The sequence below is a fragment of the Euleptes europaea genome, chromosome 4, assembly GCF_029931775.1.
Source record: "Euleptes europaea isolate rEulEur1 chromosome 4, rEulEur1.hap1, whole genome shotgun sequence".
Classification (NCBI taxonomy): domain Eukaryota; kingdom Metazoa; phylum Chordata; class Lepidosauria; order Squamata; family Sphaerodactylidae; genus Euleptes; species Euleptes europaea.
In genome coordinates this window covers 55,855,473-55,873,300 of record NC_079315.1, presented here as the reverse complement: position 1 = coordinate 55,873,300, position 17,828 = coordinate 55,855,473, and the positions used below count along the sequence as shown (strand labels likewise).

At 46.4% G+C, this 17,828-nt stretch overlaps 1 protein-coding gene across 1 annotated transcript in view; it reads left to right on the top strand.

Annotated features, from left to right (window-relative positions):
- SLC28A3 (solute carrier family 28 member 3) overlaps window positions 1-17,372 on the top strand; it is a 60,992-nt gene extending 43,620 nt beyond the window's left edge. Inside the window, exons 13-16 of the mRNA XM_056848990.1 lie at window positions 1,373-1,454; window positions 2,543-2,641; window positions 5,596-5,704; window positions 17,249-17,372. Of these exons, the coding sequence (XP_056704968.1) occupies window positions 1,373-1,454; window positions 2,543-2,641; window positions 5,596-5,704; window positions 17,249-17,372 (414 nt within the window). The remainder of the gene's footprint in view (window positions 1-1,372; window positions 1,455-2,542; window positions 2,642-5,595; window positions 5,705-17,248) is intronic.
- Window positions 17,373-17,828: the final 456 nt, after the last annotated feature.

Sequence of the window (17,828 nt, the reverse complement as noted above, 5' to 3'; positions counted from 1 at the left end):
CCCCCACAACCTGCAACAATAAGGTGTCCCTGCCTTTCAAACATTTCCAGGAAAAAGGAGCCCAAACAAGGCCTTGAAATGCATTCTTCTGTGTATGCACAGAAATATCTACAAGAAATATCTACAAATTGCTCCTAAACAACATGAGGGGGCACAAATGAGCATCTAATCAACTGAAGCACTAAAATGATTATATGGCAAGCAGGGAACAGTAGGTAGGGATAAGTGGACATGCTCGTACTGCTGTCTCTCTCCTTGAACTAAAATGATCTCTTTCAGTACCAGGCTTACCTTGAAGAAGGCTGCTTTTGCTACTGGCAATGCAAAATCCACAGCCAAATCAGCTACAAAAGATTGTTAATGGGGAAAGCAATGCTGTATCATTATATATAGTGCTGGTCTGCTTTCTTTGGGCATTTTATAAAATGGCCAAATATTTTACTTGTTTGGCCAAGTGTCTGGCTAAACAATATGGAATGGAGCCTACAGATACTGCTTCATCAACCTTTCAGAGTTCTTTGGAAAAAATGAACCAATATGTAGATTACAGAGACCTAGCAGACATTATATACTTGCACATTCAAAAGGCTTTGGACAAGGTACCTTACCAAAGACCCCTGAGTAAGCTTAGTTGATAAGGGAACAGGACCTTAAAAGAATTAAAATAGGTTAAATGAAAGGAAGCAGAAAGTAGGAATAAATAGACAGTTCTGGCAATGGAGAGAAGTAAGCAGTGGGGTCCCACAAGGATTATGAAGTCCACAGATATAAATTTACATCTGTTTATTTACATCTATAAATGTGCTTCATGCTGATGCCTACCTAGAAATGTTTCCCACTTAGGACTTCTGTCATACCTGAAATATCTCTTCATCTTGGAGTCTTACAAACATCAGCTAATAAATGCAGGCATGCCAAACACCAAAGCACCACAGAAAAATAAACTACCACACATCTAACAACATGGGCAGAACCATAAAGAGACATCATGGTGTCCAGACAAAGATTCCTTTTAGGGTGTCCTCACTCAGATCCAACCCAAACACCATCTGAAAACCAATCACATAGCCTCCAAGGGAACCAGATCCCCTGGAATCTGTCTCAGCAGTCCTGAAATGGGCTTTGGTCTCTGAAAGCTTATGCCAGGATACATACGGTAGGTCAGTTCATAAGGAGCTACCATACTCTTGGATGTTTTTGTTGCAACAATCTACTTTTGCTAGCTCTCCTGTGTTTTATCGCTATATGAGTTGTTATTGCACATTTGCTCTGTATTTGCAAGAAGCAAGTAAAATCCAATGTTAACAGGTTATGAAGCTTTACAAAATTAAGGAATTTAAATAAGTTTTTTTCTAATTTGTTTGATTTTTAGATCCGATCTGAAACCATTGCCACCTACGCCCTCTGTGGATTTGCAAACTTTGGCTCCCTGGGAATGGTAATTGGAGGTCTAAGTAAGTACAGTACATTTTTTGTCATTTAGAGATTTATATTGGGCTGGGCAATTGGATTTGCAAATTCCCTCATCATAATGAGCAGTTTCACCCCATACCAGTGATTGGGATGATCCCCCACCCTTTCCACAAATTTGGAGTTGGAAAGGACATCATTCAAAGTGCAGCACAACAGTGGCTAATTCCACACAGAGGTTTTTCTCTGTTTCAGCAACTCTAGTAGTGCACTTCTTTTTTTGTTTCCACATGACATTGTCCTCCATTCCTGCACAAACCATGAACAGCCCATTTTCCCACTAAAAATACCGTTGTCATGACCCTCTCTGACCAACTCAGTGACTCTGACTGAGTTCTCAAGGGAAGAGCCCAAGGAGCCATGACCAGTGGCTGAGGAGGGCCAGAGATATCAAGGTGGGCCTGGTATGGCAGAGAAGAAGAAGACTTGGTTTTTATATGCCAACTTTCTCTACCACTTAAGGAAGAACTAACCGGGTTTACAATCACCTTCCCTTCCCCTCCCCACAACAGACACTGTGAGGTGGAGGGGGGGCTGAGAGAGCACTAAGAGTGCTGTGTCTAGCCCAAGGTCACCCAGCTGGCTTCATGTGTTGGAGTGGGGAAACCAAACCGGTTCACCAAATTAGCCTCTGCCGCTCATTTGGTGGGGTGGGGAATCAAACCCGGTTCTCTAGATTAGAGTCCACTGCACCAAAGCACCGCCCTTAACCACTACACCATGCTGGCTGACAATGTTTCAGCCAAAGGCCAACCTGTCAGACCCTGCAAGGGAGGCTTCACCACCAGCCCCTGGAACAGCCACCAGGCTCGATCCTGGGTTCATATCCTCATGGGACCTGCTCCCACTCTGCTAGTTTCTGTTTGCATTATAGTTTGTATTTTTTAATTGTGGTTTAGAGAATTTGATGCATTGCTGTGTTTTCTTGTTTAGTGTTAAATTGCATGAATATATGGAAAGGCAGTCAAATGTTTTCAAATAAATAATGGACTTGGTTTGCAATATGGGGTGGGGGTTGGTTCCCAATACGTTCTCTGCTGTTGTCATACTTTTCTTCCAATGTTTCCTTCAGCATCCATGGCTCCCTCCAGGAAAAGAGACATTGCAGGAGGTGCCATTAGAGCCATGATCGCTGGGACTGTGGCCTGCTTCATGACTGCTTGCATTGCAGGTATTCAACCTCTAGATAGTCCAGGAAAGCAGTATTTTGGTTTGTCCGTTGGGGATTTCCAACTACTAGCTGTTGCTTTCTGATATTTTTTGGAGTGATCTAAATATTGTTGTGGGGATCCACTCACAACATATTTACTTCCTCACAAGGATAAAGTTTCTTCTTTTGTTTTACTGACAGTTTTAAAAGACATATTTAGCTCACAAAGACATTTAGGGCAACACAGCAATTAGAAAGGAATTCTCTCCCCAAGAGTTCTCTAACCTCCTCACCCTAACCCAACTATCTGCTTAGAACATATATAAGAAATATGGAGAAGAATAGTAATAGAAGCAGAGGAAAGAGAAAGCATTGGTCTTAGAAGTATGCATCCTTACTATGGGATTGCATCCTTACTATGCACAATTTCTGAAAAAGTCCCTGTGTATGCTGGAATTCATCCTGAGTTTCTGAATAAGCTTTTTTTCTTTTGCAGCATGGTCACTCTTAATGTAGTATGCAGTGCTATTATGTTTGAAAACCTTTTTACTCCATTGTAGAATTGACAAAGGTTGAACGTGAATAGTTCATAAGAGGTAACCAGAAGGATGTGGGAAATATACTTGTTTCTGTCCCGCCTTTGCTTGCGCAAGTTCCCTGCACACATATTATCTCTGGCTCAGATTCTTTTCCTTATCAGCCTTGCCTTGAAGTAAACCAAGAGGTGCTGTGGGGGGTGGGAGACAGACAATGAGATGATAAATTGTTAATGTAATTTTCAATTAGTCTGGCACTGATTGTTGTTATGATGAAGAAATGCAGGATGTCCTGGTCCCAAATAAGTCACCCAGTAGCCTGGAATCCAAGCAGTACAGTCCTTGGGTATCAGGCAAAGAGGAGATAGATCCCTTTTTATGGAGGCAAATAGGCAAGATGGTGACATATGTACGTACGTACGTATGTACGTACGTACATACATACATACATACATACACCTTTATTGGCATAATAACAACATTATGGCATACATTAGTACAAGCATCATAAAAAAATCATATTCTGTCATAAACTGTTCATCAGCTAAAATCAATGCATAAATAAAATTGCTAAGTCTCTTCTTCTCATATCACAAGTGATACCATCCAGACCCTTTAATGTCAAACACACTGAAACATAGCCACAGTTCTTATCCTATACTACCATTCTCGCTCTCTCTCTTATCTTTATAACAATAGCAAGAAACTCGGCCACTTGCTCAGTGACTTCTGGAATTCTACCCATTAATAAAAATTTAGTTCTCATGTGTACTGAGTTTTCTTGGTCTTGTAAATGAGGATTAATTAATTTGGAACGCTGTTGAATATAAAGTGGACAGCACAAAAGGATATGATGGACTGGATCTGGCTCTTTAAGATGGCAGCTACAAAGCCTTTTCTTGCGTATTTTCTTATATCTGCCACTAACCATAGCTTATGGAAATGTATTCAGCCTAGCCAACATAAAGGCTCTACCATGTTGGGGGAGAACTAAATTTGAGAAATACTGAGCCATGGTCTTCTGTGAGTAGGTGAGGCCAAAGAAACATGGTGAGCATATCTTGTTCGCTCCAGCAATTATTATTTGTTGTTCCACATCCCAGATCCTCCTTTGGATCACCCGAAAAATGTAGGCTTCACCAGAGTTGGCCATAGCCTCCAAATCGATACCTAGAGAGTGAATTTTTTGTGATATTGCATGCAACCATTTGGAGGCATAAGGGTCAGCAAGTAGACTGGCTATAAGGCTATTGGGTGGAGTTCAAAAATGAAGATAAAACCAAAATCTAATGGCCAAAACACTTGCTCTAGATTCCAAGAGATGGAGTCCCAACTCGGCACATAATGTAAGGTATCCAACTGAATTAGGGATACCACGTATATGGCGTAAGAAAACTGAATTAAACCATTCAACCTCCTCATTAAAAGCCTGAATCCACACATGGATTCCATACAATAGATGGGGGATTACAATGGCCTGAAAGATCCTTAGAGCAGCTGGTTCAAATTTAGTCCCATTTTGATGGAAGAAGCGAACTATGGCAGACACCTTACTCTTAGCTGAAATGAGAGAACACTCTTGGTCATGATGGTGACAACCATTTGCCTGTCTGCAAGAAGAGGCATCTTAAGAGTTTTTGATGTCCTGTGTTAGGGCCTTAAAGAATGATGATACACACCTGGTTATGATTAAGTGGATGGAATGGCAGGAAGCATGGGGACTCAACCCCCATTTTAGGATAGGTCTAAGAGGAACTCTCAGCTGGGAGAGAGAGTTAAAAGGCTTAACACACTGTGCAAAAGATACATAACCAAGAACCAGGAATGGGGAGAAATGGAGTGAAGTTTCTGTTTCAGTATTTCAGCTTTGCTGAATCCTTGGCAAAGAATGTAAAGGTAAAACCAGTGCCTTGTGCAACCTAATTAACCTCAGGGTTTTGTTTCTTTTTATTAGTTTCTGTAACACTTCTGCTAATGTTCTAATACTATTTTCATCTTCCTTTATTCTCCTAGAAAATAGTGATGTATGTTAATGCATAAAGATCTCTTTTTCTTCTTTAAAGATGTCAAACTGTGACCAAAAGGTTTTTATCCAAGCACCTGGCCTTTTTCCCCCCAACACACCTGACTAGGCTAGAGAGTTAACAGGCAGGGGAGAGCGGAGTGTGTAGCAGCTACCATCTGCACGTAGGTTGCCTCTGTCAGTACCTCAAACCGCTGACAGCAAGGGAAGGGCAGATTAATTTGAGTGGTGGCAGGTATCTACCCCATACAATAGGAGGGAAGGGGGCCAGTGGATGTGAGCCCCCTCACACACAGATCCCCATCACCTCTCAGATAGTCATGGACAAAAAGCAGGGTAGGGGCTGGATCATTACAATTTTATCCAAGACTTACTATTATTGCTCAAGACAAGTGGCCTTTCTGTTCTGTTTTCAGGAATATTGTCTGTTGCAGAAGATCCATGCAATGCTGTATTAGGAAGTAGCTTCAACGCCACTACAAACAGCACAGAAAAGGTTACATGCTGCCTGAATCTGTTTAATAGGTAATTATTACAAAACTGGTTGTCAATTCATAGACACTGCGTCTACAACATTGCTATTACTTGATACTGAGACAAAGATAATGCACAACCTTTGTGAAAGGATAGAAAACAGGGTTATAACCCAGTGCTCATGAATCTGAATTTGATATTCTGAAGTATTTGGGTTTGCTTCTATCCATGTTCCCCAACACGTTCACCAAGAATTAATGATTTGAATGTCTTGCCTGTTCCTCATTATTAAATTTGTAAAGTTATGCCTTAATGATCCATCCTTTTGAAATATATTAGAATATCCTACTGCTTTATATCTATATCATATCTAAAGCCAGGATAGCTTTAAGGCTGCACAATCAAGTAAAAAGATGTTAAGAAATGTCTCAATTCCTGTTACCTATCTGACTGCAATGTGCTTTATAGCCTTCACATCCTAACACATCAGTGCTCAACAAAAAGTCTTGTGGCGCTTTAAGACTAACAGAATATTATTCCAGCATAAACTGTCATGGACTAGAGCCCCCTTCTTCAAATGCAATGGGTGGGTCTTCATTATGCAATCATAATATGTAGGAGGTATGAAGAAAAACAAGCAGCAGGATTAGAGGCCATGAAATGCAGGAGGTAGAGTGAAAGGTGGTTATGTAAAATTACGGTAAAGGCTAACCAAGAAAAATATGGAGACCATTCACTAATGCTAAGCTAGGTAACACCTGTAATGCGCAGGGAGTCCCAAGATACTTAACACCGCAAGACCTGGTTCAGCCCTACAAGGGAGGTAACATAAAATCTAATAATACACAGAAAAAACAAGTCAGTCCCTACACAAAAGAATAAAAAGATATAAATCTGACATTAAAAATGGCAGTATTCAGAAACTAGCAGGGGGACATTTCACTCTCCTTGGACACTCTTTTACTGACCTAGAAGTCAACAAAATAATTTAAAAAGGGAGAGTCCATCATGAAACTGCTGAACGGCAGGATGAAAATTGTTGACGTCCTAGTAGAACCTCTTGAGGGCTTCCTTCCCATGCGTCTAGATGATGAAAATGTCACTGATAAGTAGAAGAGAGATGCTAGTAGGTAGGACTGGGAAAGCAGTGCTCTAAGACAACTGTGAATATGCTTGCATACTGTGGGGCCATGTGGGTATCCATGGCTGTGCAATTAACCTCAAGTTACAAGTTGCCGCCAAATCTGGAGTAATTATGGCTGAGGACAAAGTAACAAAGCTTGGTGCTAAGGTATGCTGTGGCATTGTCAGGAATCTTTGTGCGGGATATATAGAGGCCTGATGGTATTTTCTGAAAGACAGTTGATGGATTGCAGTTTCTTCAAGAACTTGGTAGTGTCATACCTCCTGCATAAAATGACAGCATAATATGGATGTGTTCATTGTATCTGAAGAAGTGGGCTCTAGTCCAAGAAAGCTCAAATAAAAATGTTGTTAGTCTTTAAGGTGCCACAAGACTCCTGCTTATTTGTTCTGCCACAGACATACATGGCTACCTTTCTGGAATGTTCAAGACAGTAATCCCAATCAACAGGGACACTAATGAACTCCTGTGGGCATAAAGGCTTCCCCATTGACTTAAATACAGGGAACAGCTCTCTGTTTACACACACACATATTTCATCTATCATTTTGTTATGTTATATCTGAAGCAGTCATCTGGGTACTCCATCAAGGCACCAACTGTTATGCAGAGTACCCCAGGGAACTGAGCAGTGGCACACTAAACTTATTTACAGTAGGAATACTCAGACTATCACTTTGCTACAAGCACACCAGAATCCCAGGGCTGAGGCATATAAAGTGTGGGTAAAGTGTGTTCCTATGAGCCCAACTGATGATTCAGGCTGCCAGTTATAAAATAAGCAGCCACCGATGCACCAAATGGTTAAGTGAGCAAATTTTCTGTGCACTTTAGTTTCAAATAGCTCATCAGCCTAAATGCTGCTTTACCTGGCTAAAACAGTGCACATTCTGTTCTGTAATATAATAGCTGCCTGTTGCCTGGTATTGTGAAGTCATGGAATGTTCATAAACATTCAAATTTTTCAAGTTGAATATGTTAATAGTAGCATGTTGGTATATAAGGGGAGACATGATAGAGGTCTATAAAATTATGCATGGTTTGGAGAGAGTGGACAGGGAGAAGTTTTTCTCCCTCTCCCATAATACTAGAACACAGGGTCATCTGCTAAAGCTGGAGAGCGAGAGATTCAAGACAGATAAAAGGAAATATTTTTTTCACACAATGCATAGTTAAATTGTGGAACTCCCTGCCCCAGGATGTGGTGATGGCTGCCAGCTTGGAGGGCTTTAAGAGGGGAGTGGACATATTAATGGAGGAGAGGGGTATTCATGGCTATTAGTTAGAATGGATACTGGTCATGCTACATACCTATTCTCTCTAGTATCAGAGAAGCATGCCTATTATTTTGGGTGCGGTGGAACACAGGCAGGATGGTGCTGCTGCAGTCGTCTTGTTTGTGGCTTCCTAAAGGCACCTGGTTGGCCACTGTGTGAACAGACTGCTGGACTTGATGGGCCTTGGTCTGATCCAGCAGGGCCTTTCTTATGTTCTTATAATGAATCTTCTGTGTCTGTTTGGATTAAAAAGCACCCTTCATCTAGAGCAGTGGTTCCCAACCTTTTTTTGACCAGGGACCACTAGAACTTTTTTGTTCGGTGCAGGGACCCCAAGGTTCAAAATAAAAATTCCGAGTGCCAATGTAGCAATTTAACCTGAATACTGAAGTTTTAGTTTAGAAAAAACAACTCATATGTTAACATCTTTTGCCTTAAAAGAAAAACACAATAGCAGAGCTTTCAATGATACAAACAACTTTTTATTGAAAGGCAAATCCAAGGCAAAACCTCCCATTCACAGATGGCCAATAACCCCCCATGCAGTTTTTTGAGAATCTGGATGGGGAAAACGTGCATCTGAGTGGCTAATCCAAGGCAAAACCTCCCATTCACAAATGGCCAATAACCCCCCATGCACAGTTTTGAGAATCTGGATGGGGAAAACGTGCATCTGAGTGGCAAATCCAAGGCAAAACCTCCCATTCACAAATGGCCAATAACCCCCCATGCACAGTTTTGAGAATCTGGACGGGGAAAACGTGCATCTGAGTGGCAAATCCAAGGCAAAACCTCCCCACAAACGGCTGGGAGATAGGAGGACGAGCGAGGGGGAGAAGACACGGCCCTATAAAGAGGGAATGGGGTGGAGGCCGAGGAGGATTGCCACGGGAAGGCAAATCCAAGACCTCCTCCTCCTCGCTGCCGCCGCCTGGGCTCCTTCCTACCTTCCCTCCCCGGGGAGCCTGCCATCCGCCCGTCCTCAGCGCCTCGGCCTCCTCCGCCAGCCAAAACCAGCGGGAAAATCCTGCCCGCTGATTGGCTTCTGCCACCGCCCGCCTTGGTGCTGCCGGCCCTCGAGCGCCGCGTGCAAAACCCGGCCGCGCTGTGAGGAGAGGGAAAGGGGGGAGGAGGAGGAGGAGGGCACTTTACCTCACACACGACGCCTGAGCCGCGGCCACAGCTCAACTGAGAGAGAGGGAGAGAGCTGCGTGCCGGACCCCTGGTGGTAAACTTTGTTTCGCGGACCCCTGGTTTAGTTCTCGCAGACCCCTGGGGGTCCGCGGACCACCGGTTGGGAACCACTGATCTAGAGTCTAGGAATAACAGGAACCGAGTGTAACTAGACCAATGCATGATGTAGAGAGACAAGTATTATGGGTGCAGAGGCTGAGTGGTAGAAAGGTGAGTGGGAAGAAGGTCCAGGAAGTAAAAGGGCTTGAGATTAAAATTAATATTCTACTAACCTGCTAGACATAGCTTCAGAGTTTAGTCATGACTTTAAAATGAAAAAAAAATCAAACATCCCATACGTGCTGAATATAGTTGTGAAAATCATCCATCATCATCATCATCATCATCATCGTCTTTATTGCATTAGCAAAAAAAACCATAGCAATAATACAGAATAAGGTGGAAATTCCACCAAAATAAAATAAATAACATTAAAAATAGTAACATAATTTAACATAATTTAAAGAATTAAACATTTCCCATAAAATATTAAAATGCAAATACAAATTCATCATTAAAACATATATCTAATAATAAGAACGATCATACAATCCAGAGAAAAATAAAAGATGACAAGTGATCCCGAATAGAGCAATTATGGGTCAGAGATATTATGGTAAACGTGCCCCACCATCTTTTTATGCTTCATGATGGCCATTTGGAAAGTAGTGTATTTGTCTCTGACTTTGAATAATATGACTAATTTCTCCTGATCTGACCTTCCTGGGAAGCGGGATAATATGGTCTGCAAAAATTGGATTTCGCTCATCCTCATATCCTGGACACTGGAATGTGATGTGGGATAGATCCTCAATAGACTTTTGATCACAGGAGCATACCCTTTTCCTATATGGGATCCCATTGAAATGGCCTTCCAATACTGCGAGCGGTAAAATGTCTAAGCGTGCCCTATTGAGGGCCTTTCTATGCTGGTGAAGTACTCTGGAAGAATCAGGGGAGAGAGAGAGATAGCTGCTTATAAAGTATTGAGGTTCTCAAATTGCCTACAAGACCTATATCAGTTTGAGCACTCTGATCTAACAATCTTTGTTGCTGTCCAAGGGCTATTGGGCTGAGAACTGACTATATAACATACTACTACTCATCTTTAATAAACATATAACAATTTTATTAACAAAGAACAGTATTTTTTATTGGAAACATTTTAATATTGGAAAAATTATGGCCACAACTAAAATTAATGGCAACAGTGTTATTGACGCATTGGCGAAGCATGGGAAGGCTGGATGGGGGCATCAGCCGTCCCGTTGCGAACTGATGCAGGCCTGAACTCCCAGCGGTCCCGCTGGGAGTAGTAGAGGATGACGGTATGTGGGATACACATGGGCTTGCGCCACTTGGTGTTCCCCCGTCACTCAGGTAGAGGCCAAACCTGCCGCCCCCTATGCGGCAACTCAACTCCTTGGCCTCCCCCAAAACCCCTTATTGGGGTCCCCCAGTTGGAGGAAGGGGCACACAGGCCGCTTCCCCCCATCAAAACCCATCCAGCCCCATGCGTAAACCTCCTTAGTTGTGACAAATATAGCATAGCATCAACACCTAAAGCCCTTAGGGAGGGAGGGTGGGCCAAAGCCAGAGACAGACTGAAGCAACGGTCGGTAACTGCCGGACATGCGCAGTGGGGGAGGGGGCCGAGCCAAGCCTCCCCTGCCTGGCAACAGCCTCCCGGCCCCGCCCGATTGGTCGGGAGCAATCGGCTCCCTGGCCCAATCAGATGCGCCCCCGTGAAGGGGGGGAAGCAACTCTGCCGCTCTCCGCCCCCGCCCCAGACACCAAAGCTGGCTCCAGGTGAGTCTGGAACCTTTGCTTGCTGTCCAAGGGCTATTGGGCTGAGAACTGACTATATAACATACTACTACTCATCTTTAATAAACATATAACAATTTTATTAACAAAGAACAGTATTTTTTATTGGAAACATTTTAATATTGGAAAAATTATGGCCACAACTAAAATTAATGGCAACAGTGTTATTGACGCATTGGCGAAGCATGGGAAGGCTGGATGGGGGCATCAGCCGTCCCGTTGCGAACTGATGCAGGCCTGAACTCCCAGCGGTCCCGCTGGGAGTAGTAGAGGATGACGGTATGTGGGATACACATGGGCTTGCGCCACTTGGTGTTCCCCCGTCACTCAGGTAGAGGCCAAACCTGCCGCCCCCTATGCGGCAACTCAACTCCTTGGCCTCCCCCAAAACCCCTTATTGGGGTCCCCCAGTTGGAGGAAGGGGCACACAGGCCGCTTCCCCCCATCAAAACCCATCCAGCCCCATGCGTAAACCGCCAACTAGCTGGGCATTACCCCGCCCAGCTACCGCCAACGCGCCTTAGCACTGCAGCCAGTTTTTTAGGGCATCTCGAATGCCATGTAGCCATATATCAGACCCCCACTCTGATAAGTGGACCCCATCTGGTCTGAATAATGCCGCCATCCGGTGGGAGATATCCCAATGCCGTATTATAAATCCCCCGAGGGAGACCACAGTCTTCCCCACCGTGTTTGTGACCTTACGCCTGGCAACATCCAAAGGCCGGGCAGGTGCCCCCCAACACCAACTCCGCCTCTCCAATAAATTGGACCACCCGATGGTCGTCTTGGGCCAGTGCTTTGCCAGCGCCCATAGGTTTAGTTGTGCTGTTTCTGACAGATTCTTCCCTTTGCGGAAACCCAGGTCATTCTCCCCAAGCTGAATAATTAAAACGTCCGGGATTCCAAGCCGTTGGGAATAGCGCTGTATTGCAGGAAGGAAAGAAGACCATCTCATTCCGCGTTGGCCCAGCCACTGGATCGATATCTGTCCAATCCCCAGGTGGCGTCCCCATCCGGATGTCTCAGCATACCGTCCGGCCCAGTATACCATGCTGTGTCCCAAAATCCAAACTTTTGTTGATCGGCACACTGGAACTCAAAGAATGGAAGAAACAAAGCTTGTATTAGTTCAGTTCGAGGTGTGGGCGAATATAAGCCCTATAAGCAGCTGATTTCCACCTGCCAAGCGCCTGGATGTGTGTGACAGGCAACCCCAAGCCGGCTGCCGTTGTGGCGGCCCCGATCCTAAATGAATGTGAACCAAATTCGTCCGCCGGTAAACCAGAGGAACACAAACATAACTTGAACACACGCACAAACTGGAACCTTGTCACAGGTGAACCATCCCTATGCATGAATAGCCAACCAGGCCTGGGAGGGCGAACATGCAGGAAGCGCTTTAGTGCCCTGACCGGGCATGGCCCATGCCCAAACCCCTTATACAAGCGTATAATCTCCCCTTTTGCTCTTTGGTCCGTTTTTGACCGTCTGACCCTTAAGCTCAATTTGCTCCCAGAGGTGGTAACATCCTGAATTCCCAAAGCCCTTTCACTTCTATCATGCGATGATGCTGCGACCAGCTCACTGGCCCTAAGAGCTCCGAAAAATGCAATAGCAAAAACGGCTTTAAATAACACCGCCTCAAAACTGGACCGGCATACTGACTCGGTGGCCCTAAACAACCGTTTTAAAATGCCTATGGTAACTGGCCTGCGCCGGTCAGGTTTACTGGGTACTGCCCTCCGCCATCCGGCGGCTGCCCGGCGAGCCACGAATGACCCATATGGGTCAGGAAACCCATAGGCCCGGCTGAAAAAAGTTATGGCAGCCATATGGACCCCAATGGTCCTTGCCGCAAAACCACCCTCCTTCATATGGGCTAGGTAGCGAAGGGCCATGACTTCAGAGACAGGCCAGCCACTTGAGCCTCCTACCGCTGCAGTGAAAGCCAGAAATTTTTTGACTGCCGCTGAGTAGGACTGGAACGTAGATTGCGAGATGGAATCGAAAACTGCTTGCAGTATCACACGCTGCCAAGGGCCCATAGCTCCTGAGGAAACGTCTGGGGGAGGATGTCTGCCCCCGGGGCCAAACTCCGGAATCTGTCCCACTGTGATCGAGACAACGCATCAGCCACTGAATTGTCCACTCCCGGGACATGTCTGGCCGTGAACCCAATGTTATTATAAAGGCAAGTCAGTACGAAGTGCCTGACAAGCCGCATGACTCTTGGCGATTTGGACGTTTGTCTATTCACTATTCTTACCACTGCCTGGTTATCACACCAAAATATAACTTTTTTATTTTGGAACTGGTCAGCCCAAATCGTTACAGCCACCACCAGTGGAAAAAACTCCAAGAAAGTCAGATCCCTGACTAAGTTGGATGCCGACCAATGGCTAGGCCAAGGTTGTGCGCACCACTTGCCTGCAAAGAATACCCCGAAACCGATGCTGCCCGACGCATCGGACTGAACCTGCAAGTCGGCCCTGATTTCAAGCGGGTCTTGCCAAATGGCTACACCATTGAAGTTGGAGAGAAAGCTAAGCCAAGTGGTGATGTCGTCTTTTATCCCCCGGGTAAGCCGAATTTTGTGGTGAGAGGCCCTGACTCCGGCTGTGGCTCGCGATAGCCGAGCACAGAAAGCCCGTCCAGGTGAAATGACCCTACAGGCGAAATTTAAATGCCCAACTACCGACTGCATCTCCCGTAGGGTGCATTTTTTCTTGGCCAACAACGCTGTCAAGAGTTCCCTTAATGCTGTCAACTTCACACCAGGAAGCCTGGAAGTGCCCGCAGTGGAGTCTATTTCTATCCCCAGGTAAACTAATTTTACTGCTGGGCCCTCAGTTTTTTCTTCTGCAAGTGGGACACCCAGCTCAGCAGCCAAGGAAATGAATGCAGCCAAGAGCTGGATGCAGGAGTTAGTAGCAGCTGGCCCCACAAACAAAAAATCATCCAAATAGTGTGTTACGCTTGCCAGTCCAGAACGCTGAACCACCGCCCATTCTAAAAACGTGCTAAACGTTTCAAACGCTGCACAGGCAACGGAGCAGCCCATAGGCATTGCTTTATCGACATACCAGCAGCCGTTAAAATAAAACCCTAGTAAACAGAAATCCTGCGGGTGGACTGGGAGAAGCCGGAAGGCCGATTGAATATCGCACTTAGCCATAAGCGCACCTCTGCCGCAAGATCTTACAATTTTTACGGCATCATCAAAAGAAGCGTACCTAACTGAGCATAACTCAGCTGGAATTGCTTCATTCACTGATGCTCCTTTTGGGTGCGACAGGTGGTGGATAAGGCGATATTGACCTGGTGCCTTCTTGGGTACCACCCCAAGGGGAGATACTCGTAAATTCGGAAATGGAGGGGCATGGAATGGGCCAGCGACACGTCCAGCCGCACATTCTTTTGCTATTTTTTCAGCCACTATCTCAGGCATGTCTTGTGCTGACTTAAGGTTACCTGAGTGCATGGGGACCCGAGGACCATTAAATGGGATGTGAAAGCCATGAGCAAAACCTTCCCATAAGTACAAGGCTTCATTCCTGGCAGGATACAGGGCAAGAAGCCTGGCCAAAGGCTCCAAAATTATGGGCGTTGAAGCCAGGCCTAGCCCACTGACCCCTTCACTTTCCCCCTGCATTGATATTGGTTGATCCCCCCTCCTTTTTTGTCGAGGGGCGGCTCCCTCGAAAGGGCTGGGAGCTGGTACTGGCTCGTGGGCAATTAGATCTTGGATGAGGGCCATAGCACGAATCACAGCAATGCTCATACCTGCATTTTTGCCGTTGGCATCGACCTTGCCCGTAATCCCAGCAGATGCGCCTAGAGCTATCCCTCCGGATAGGTTTACTTTGACCTAAGCGCCCCCCGTCTTGCTTAACCTTAACGTGGGGAGCCACTGTCACCAACCACAGTTTATCGTTGATGAGGTCCCATCTTGCACGCTCGCTCTGCGATGCACGCTTCCGGAAGGCCTCATCGTACTCAATCGCTGCCTGGTCCCCGGCAAGAGAGCGGGCTTTTAAAACATTCCCCAAATGATTACCCAAATGCCACCCTCTTTCTGGGTAAGCTGATGCAATGACCCCCATGTAAATATTATAGCCAACCAACCATTTGTCAAAGGACTTGTCATTGCCTGCCCCTTTTTCTTTCCGCTTCTCCCTCCTGGAAGATTTGGACCTGCGGCCCTCATCGACCTCAGGTTTAGCAAGGGAGAAGACGTCGATGTAATAACCGTCCAAAGCATCCTCCCTGATTCTCCGAGGGAGGTGGATACCTGGAGGGTCCTCCTCATCATTGAAGGTGGGTGGCAATGTGAGGAACTCCTCACCCCTGCCCTCCTCCCACACATGCTTTCTGGATGACCTGATCCCAACCTCCCTGGACCTCCTTCTTCTACGCAACGCCCAGGAGGGCAAGCCTGGTACATTTGCAGCTTTCAACCAGTAGTCTCCAATCTCTCTCACGGACTCGGACCCTGAAGAACTCTCACCCGACGAGCTGGTGCTTTCAGATGTATCTGGCCGCCGTCTGTACTTCTTCCCTTTGCTACCTCTCCCGGATGGCCTCTGTCTGTGGTGTGATGAATGCCTACGCGAATCAGAAGAATCAGAAGTTGAGGATTCCCCCCGGTGGCGCCGCCTAGTTGTAGATTGCGTGCTGCTGGTGCTGGGCTCCTCAGCGGAGGTGTCCATCCGCTCTTTGCTAGCTATGGCCTGGTGAGAGCGAAGCTGCCCAACTTCATCTGACAGCCGCTGTATCACCACTGACAGCTCCTCAAGAGTCGCCTGCCCACTCGTGCAGTCATGAGGGGACTGAGCTCCTGCCCCAAAGGACAGCCTCCTAGAGTTAGAACGCCCCCTAGAGGCTACAGTTGGAGGGTACATACAACTAGTGTTAGATCGTCCAGTGATAGCTCGCCCCCTAGTGGTAGCTCGCCCCCTAGGGGCAACAGGTGAAGGGGACTGCCCCCTAGAGACCACTGGTGTTGGGGCCTGCCTAGGCCTGCAAGTTGCAGAGGCCTGGCTGGTTGCCTGCTGGGATGTGCCTCGTGCGCTCGGCCCATTGCCCCTCCTCACAGCCCTGGCAGTAGAAGGGGCCCAAGATCTCCTCTCCGCTCCTGCCTGGCCCCTCGTGCGTGGGGGGGAAGGGTACGATGATTTTGCTGCCGGCTTGGGCTTGGGTGGCATCTTTTTTTTTTCTTTTTCCTACCGACCAGCAATGCCCAGATGTGATTTAATTTTTTTTTTTTGCTTGCTTGTTTGTTTATTAATTAGGGGCTGTTGGCCGCTCACAACGGCACAGCCCAAACGCCTGGAGGCACAACTGCCTAAAAGCGGCGGCAACGGTCTCCTCACGCGTGGGCCCTGTGGCGCAGCTCCCTCCTGTGACGCGCGGGCGGCTCTGTGGCAAAACGCTGGTCTCGGCCGGCTGCCTCCCTTCCTGGGGGCCACCAGATGAATTGCGCTGCAGCCTCCTGCCCGTCACCACCAGCTCTTCACCACCGCCTCACTGGTAGGCCAGCTCGCTGCGCCGCCGCGCCTCCGCTGCCCTCGGCCCGCTTATCTGTCTCCAAAGCCGGAGACAGACTGAAGCAACGGTCGGTAACTGCCGGACATGCGCAGTGGGGGAGGGGGCCGAGCCAAGCCTCCCCTGCCTGGCAACAGCCTCCCGGCCCCGCCCGATTGGTCGGGAGCAATCGGCTCCCTGGCCCCCGTGAAGGGGGGGGAAGCAACTCTGCCGCTCTCCGCCCCCGCCCCAGACACCAAAGCTGGCTCCAGGTGAGTCTGGAACCTTTGCTTTTATGAGTAGTTTGGCTGCATAGAAACCGAGGGTCCTCAAATATTCTACTGAGAAGCCAAGACTAGCCACCAATCTCAACACAGAACTGTGCCATGAGTTGTGAAAATAATAAACAATAAGAACAAATTGTGATTTGAGTAGAACAAATTTTTAAATTATCTCTTTCCAAACTCATTTGGCCATAGTGTTATAGCTTGATTTAGACAAACTATAGATTTTATGTCAAAGCACCTAAATTAATTTAACATGTTCTAAAGTATCTTAACCATATTATTATTTCTTCTTCTTCACCAGGGTTAGTGCACACAGTCACACGGAAATCTTCCTAAAAGGAAACCATAGCTTGAAATCCTTGGCAGGATGTTGTAAACTACTGGACCCATCCACATTTAACTGCAGCTGGACCACTTCATTTTAAACTGAGGCACTTTATATAAGAGACAAGCATTGGATTTCACTTGATTGCTGTGCTGGTGGAAAGACAAAATGACTGTGGAGATACCTTCTTGTTACAAATAGAACTAATCTCGTTTTCAGTTTAAGCGAACAGGGCAGATTTATGCAAATTCTTCAGCTTCTTTGACATTGTTGGGTAACTCTTAATGAGCTCCTGTCTCATATCAAGGATAGGTCATTATAGGGCTTCCAGGTCCACCCTGGCCACTGGCAGGGGATTGGGGGGATAGTTGCCAGATGCAGGCTGGGAAACTCCTGGAAATTTGAGGATGGAGCCTGGGGAGGACAGGGACCTCAGTGGGGTACAATGCTATAGAGTCCACCCTCCAAAGCATCCATTTTCTCCAGGGGAACAGATCTCTGTAGTCGAGATGAGCTGTAATTCTGGGAGATCCCAAGGTCCCACCTGAAAACTGGT